The 5,890-nt window shown below is 42.9% G+C and overlaps 1 protein-coding gene across 1 annotated transcript; it reads left to right on the top strand.

Moving 5' to 3' along the window:
• The first annotated feature begins 585 nt into the window (after positions 1-585).
• On the top strand, positions 586-5,004 carry LOC127596715 (neuropeptides B/W receptor type 2-like). The gene is made up of 2 exons (XM_052059533.1): positions 586-787; positions 873-5,004. Exon 2 carries the CDS (start codon positions 1,281-1,283, stop codon positions 2,298-2,300), a length of 1,020 nt encoding a protein of 339 aa, XP_051915493.1. The 5' UTR covers positions 586-787; positions 873-1,280; the 3' UTR covers positions 2,301-5,004.
• Positions 5,005-5,890: the final 886 nt, after the last annotated feature.

The following is a 5,890-nucleotide window of genomic DNA, read 5'->3' as shown; positions in this document are numbered from 1 at the left end:
CATTCCCTCTCCAGTTCCAGGATGTGAACGGTGCACCGCCCTGACGTGGTGAAGTACGATTTACGAGTTAATGCAGGTTCCCCCACTCACCCGTTGGCTTGAGCTGTGGGTGATGTCTGAATGGAGATGCTCATGGAACAAGACAGGTGAGAACGTCACAATCAAGAATCTTGTTCCGGAGGAGCCTGATGCCGGTTAGCTTGTGCATCAGTTTAGGATGCCTCCAAATGAGTTGTTCTGGGCACGTCTAACCGTGCAGAGGCCCTGGGGAAGATGCCAACCATGTGAGTGTCATAATCAATGGGATCACTCCTCCCAACCGTTATAGAGGAAAATCACCACATTATTTAAAAAAATAATAATAAATGGAAATAAAACTACCCAAATTAAAGCCCAACATAAGCTTGGACCACATGCCATTGAGAGAGAGAGAGAGAGAGAGAGAGAGAGAGAGAGAGAGAGAGAGAGGGAGAGAGGGAGAGAGGGAGAGAGAGAGGGAGAGAGAGAGAGAGAGAGAGAGAGAGAGAGAGAGAGAGAGAGAGGGGAGAGGAATTAGGGAGAATGAGAGAGTGGGAGAGCTTCAACAAATGCTATTGCGAGGAGTGGCTGAGGAGTCGAGGGAGGAGTGAAGAGGCAGAATGCTACGGTGGCTGAATTCTCCTCCTTGCAATTCTTCATAAGCATCTTACAGTTTATTTAGAAAAAGGCATTTTGCTTGCTATTTTTACATTTTTCAGCTGCTGTTCAAGGGATTGTTCCTCTCTTACGCTGGAGCTCGTTACTGAAGGTAAATTATAATGGTTGCATTATTTGAAATCAGATTGTCTGTACAATATTTTTACACGTTCCTCTCAAAACCGCTTTGTCTCCAGGGTGCTCAAAGGAGAAGGAGGGAGCGGGGCCCACCTAGAGGAGCACCGTACAGCTTTTGAAGGGACACTTCCTGGAGACAGAATAGATTCAGAGAAAGCAAGGCTTTAAGGGCTTTGATGTTTAAAGAATACAAGTCGATTCACACCCAAAGAAGTGCCCGTGGAGGAAGAATGACAGGATCTTTGTTTATTTGAACTCCAAGAAGACTTTTTTTGTTCATTCCAAAAGAATTCCAACAGTAGCCGGACAGTCAAGACATACATAAGGATCTAGATGTCCACTCCTCACACCTAGACTTGTTTGAGATTCATCTTTATCTTCAAGTGTGCATGAACGCGTTGCCCTGGAAATATTCAGACACATCCTTGATATGAATCATTAGGGACTCTTGGGTTCCCGTCCAAAACATGGAGAACGTGTCTGAGGCTGGCGTCTTTGCGCCGCCACTGTGCGACGACTCTGTTGACTTCTACGGTCTCTCCTCGGGCAACCGCACCGATCTGAACTGCACGCCTCCGTCCGAGTTCTACTTCTACGCTGACCTCTACGTCATCTTGCCCGTCATCTACTCGGTCATCTGTGCCGTGGGCCTGACCGGCAACACGGCCGTCATCTACGTGATCCTCAAAGCTCCCAAGATGAAGACGGTCACCAATATGTTCATCCTCAACCTGGCCATCGCCGACGACTTGTTCACGTTGGTGCTCCCGATCAGCATCGCCGAGCACCTGCTGCATTACTGGCCTTTCGGGGAGGTGTTGTGCAAAATCATCCTCAGCATCGACCACTATAACATCTTTTCCAGTATCTACTTCCTGACTGTGATGAGCGTGGACCGCTACCTGGTGGTTCTGGCCACAGTGAGGTCCAAGCGCATGCCCTACCGCACCTACCGGGCAGCCAAGATTATTTCCTTGTGTGTGTGGGTTCTAGTCATCCTCATCGTGATGCCGTTCAGCATTTTCGCCGGCGTCTTCATCGACCCCAACGATGGCAGGAAGAGCTGCGTGCTCAGCTTCCCCGCACCAGAGAGCTCGTGGTTCAAAGCCAGTCGGATCTACACCCTCATCTTGGGCTTCGCCATTCCCGTGTCCACCATTTGCATCTTGTACACCTTGATGCTCTACAAGCTGAGGAACATGCGTCTCAACAGCAACGCCAAAGCGTTGGACAAAGCCAAAAAGAAAGTCACCGTCATGGTCTTCATCGTGTTGGCCGTCTGCTTGTTCTGCTGGACGCCGTTCCACCTCAGCACCATTGTGGCCCTGACCACCGACTTGAGGACCACTCCGCTGCTCATTGGGATCTCCTACTTCATCACCAGCCTCAGCTACGCCAACTCCTGCCTCAACCCGTTTCTTTACGCCTTTCTCGATGACAGTTTTAGGAAGGCCTTCAAGAAGATGCTGGAATGTCGGCCTGCGTGAGAGCAGCCACTCCAGAGAAAGTAAAAAAAAAAAAAAAAAAGAAACGGTACATTTGTTCAAGCGACACCAGAAAAAAACAAACAAGTGTAGACATCTCAATGTTTGGTGTAGTGGTTTCCACGAACAAAATTATGTCCACCACCATTTTGTGTTGCATTAGCCAATGACCTGGGGGAAAAAAAATCAACAGAGTCAAAGTGCTGATATCAACTAAATATTTCAATTGTGAAAGTGTCAAAGTCACATGTATTTAAAAAAAAAGACCAATATGTATCAACATAAATGTGTTCATAGGTAAACTGATTGTCCACCAAGATGTTTTGACACATCGTATTGAAATAAAAGTTAACGGGTAAGCTGGAACTTATCTTGACTGACTTTGAGCAAGAGGTGGGCTACACCTTGGAATGGTCCCAAGCCCGATCAGAAGGCACATTAGAAAAACAAGCATTCACACTCACGATCACAACTGCGGCCAATTTAAGTCTTGAGTAATGTGGAAGGGAGACACAGCACCTGCTGAAAACCCACACAAGCACAGCGAGAACATTAGCATGATTGTTTAATTCATATGAAGTGTTTGAAAAGTACAAAATGATTTGTGCCATTGTCTTGTGGAACAGTGGAAAGTTGATCCATAACCGTTTGTTCTCACTGAGCAAAATTTGAGACTCCCTTTTAGTATTAATATGGTATTCCTTCACAAATCTCCACTTGTATTAACGGAGACAATTGGCGGAGTTCCTTAGAGTCTTTGTTATCGTATTCGTGTTAATGCTCTTAACATGATGTTTTTTGGGGGAAAAAAAACTGCCGATTGACGCGTATTGCTTCAGGACTGAAATTACACAAACACGGGCCAGTGGGCCTGCTACCTTATGATGGTTTCGGTCTAATTTATGTTTGTGTGCTTTCGTCGCCCCCTGGCAACTATAGACGCTCATTACAAAGTCATACCTTGTCACCAAACAATTTTTTTTTCCCCTTTTAGAGGCCCGCGGTGGGAAAAAAAACTGACACAAAGGCACTCAAAGAAAAATGGATTTTACTTTTTTACTTTATGAAGCACAGTTCAATATTTCATCCATCCATCCATTTTCAACATTGCTTAAACTCTAAAGCAGGGGTCACCAATGTGTTGCCCACGGGCACCATATGGACGCCGAACATCACATCAGTAATCCGCGGGCCTGCTCTAAAGAGGTTCATCAGTCACGGGACATTGACATTTTCTAAGAATGGTGTAGAAGTATTAATTTGAAAACACAAACACTGGCAGAGATTAAGAGAGCCTATTGATATTTATCTGGCTCCTACCTAAAGCATTAACACGATAAGTGTCTTCACATACATGAGTATTGTGAATTCGTAATAATTTTCAGATGTGTACATTTATCTGGTAGCCCTGTGTTTTAATCAACACCCAAGAAGTAACTGTCAGTTTCAAAAAGTCTGGTGACTCCTGCTGTCGAGGGTCAGAGGGTTTGTTGGCGCCTATCCCAGCTGACTTCAGCCCCAGTCAGTCGCAGGGCACATATAGAGACGAACAACCATTCAAACCCACATACACACCATCACTGAGTGGGAACCGATCCTAAGCTGCCCACACACAGGGGAGTGTACTGCTACATCATCAGTGATTATTGCATTTATTCAATCCCATTAACACTTGCAAACTGTACTGTATTGAATTCAACGAACTGAACATACTGCCTTCAAAATAAACAAATACAAATAAAAAAAGATCATGAAAAATGTGCAACTAGTTGATTTGAAAATATTCATTTTTTCTAGCCATTCAATCTAATCATCCGAATCATTAAATGTAATACTGTATGCGCAATACTGTTTGGTCTTTTTAGCTAAAGTTGAGTCTGCTAGGCGAAAAAATAAAGGTTAAAAAATATAATGATTAAAAAGAGAGTTTTTAATGGCTTCTTTCATGCCTGTTTCCCATTGAAAACTGAATATAATAAGTGACTTGAAGGGTCTTAGGTGTTTCAAATGAAAGATTCTTTGCTGTTTCACTTTGTGAGTCAGTGACACGGACTTTGAATTCATCAAGGTTGCTGCGAATTCTTTTCTGTGTTTTTATCTTGACACCATTATTCAGTCACTTTGTAAAATTTGCCCTTGCAAAACGTTCAACTTGCAACAAGTCTGTCTTGCTTTCTTTTATGGTATAGACGTGTTGAATGTGATATGGGTCCATTGTTGCATAATTTCACATGACTGCTTCATTGATGTTTCATCTGTTACCTGTTCTGTTACTCAAATTCAATGTTTGTGTTTAGACCTGTGGTATATTTATGTATTGATGGACAGTGGCCGACTGGTGCAGACATTTAATCACCTGCATGCATGTTGTTATTTGTCATTTGTTGGAAAAAAAAGGAGAAGCAGGTGAGGTCGTGCTCCAAATAGATGCTTGGGTTATTCCCAAGGTCATGTTCATCAGCACTGATCCAAACAGTGGCAGAATGAATTAGTGACCCGCTGGCAAAAGGTCAGTTTCAATCTTATCGACTGGCTGTTGCTTCCTCTTGTTATAAATGCATTGCACATTGACAGAAAAAGTGCTTGTTCTTTTTCACTTTGTAGTGTTACCATGTGTTTGTATTCTTCCACATAAAGCAAATAGTTAAATAAATAGCACTGTATGTATGAACTCACAAATAATGACATCAATAAAGCTAAATTCAAGCTGGTGATCGTGTGAAATGTCTGAAAATCAATCATACATACTCAACTCAACTGTATTTATAGATCACTTTCAAACAGCCATCGCTGTATACAAAGTTCTGTACATGGAATGATTAATATATACAACATACAATAATTCTAGACAAGTAAAATCTAGTCAAGTAACGTTTCACACCCACATTCAGCCCATTGGACAATTTTGCTTCTTCAGTGAACCTGACATGCACGTTTTTGGAATGTTGAAGCTAGAGAAGCCATAGAAACCCCAAAGCAGAGGGGAACATAAAAACTCCACACAAGAGGGCGAGAAGGTTGAACCCTAACCTCAAGACTAGGGCAGTTGTGCTGACCACAAATCATGTTTACCAACCACAATTTTACATTGTAAAAGAAATCCAAACGGGTCGTCACAAAAACTAAATACAGTATGAGCTTGTTTCAATTAACTCACAAATGTGAAATCTGGGTCTCTTCCATCTGGATGAATGGCAACAGGTGGATACACACGGTCATTAGACCTTCTGCCAACTATGTATTATGAAATACTATTCAAAGATGAGTATCTATTTTCAGAGAAATCAAATGTAATTGTATCATTTCCAGGTCCAGTGACGTGCCACAACAACCAGGCTGGGAATCACTACACTAGACTACACTAGTGTGTGTGTGTGTGTGTGTGTGTGTGTGTGTTGCATACCATATGATAATGTATTAAAGTATATCTACTCTATTCTGCCTATTCTAAATAGTATACAGTGCATACGACAGTCATTAGAATAGGCATGTTGCACTTTGACCACAAAGGGGCACCAACGGCACATGATTCGGTCTGTTGGGCGTATCATGGTTGATTGCTGCATTCAGGATCGCGGAGTCCACCTTGAATT

Source organism: Hippocampus zosterae, chromosome 2, assembly GCF_025434085.1.
Source record: "Hippocampus zosterae strain Florida chromosome 2, ASM2543408v3, whole genome shotgun sequence".
NCBI classification, from domain to species: Eukaryota; Metazoa; Chordata; class Actinopteri; order Syngnathiformes; family Syngnathidae; genus Hippocampus; species Hippocampus zosterae.
This window is presented reverse-complemented; position numbering and strand designations above follow the sequence as displayed.

Excerpts from the sequence above, each read along its gene's own strand:
- LOC127596715 (XM_052059533.1), top strand. The coding sequence starts at position 1,281 with ATGGAGAACGTGTCTGAGGCTGGCGTCTTTGCGCCGCCACTGTGCGAC.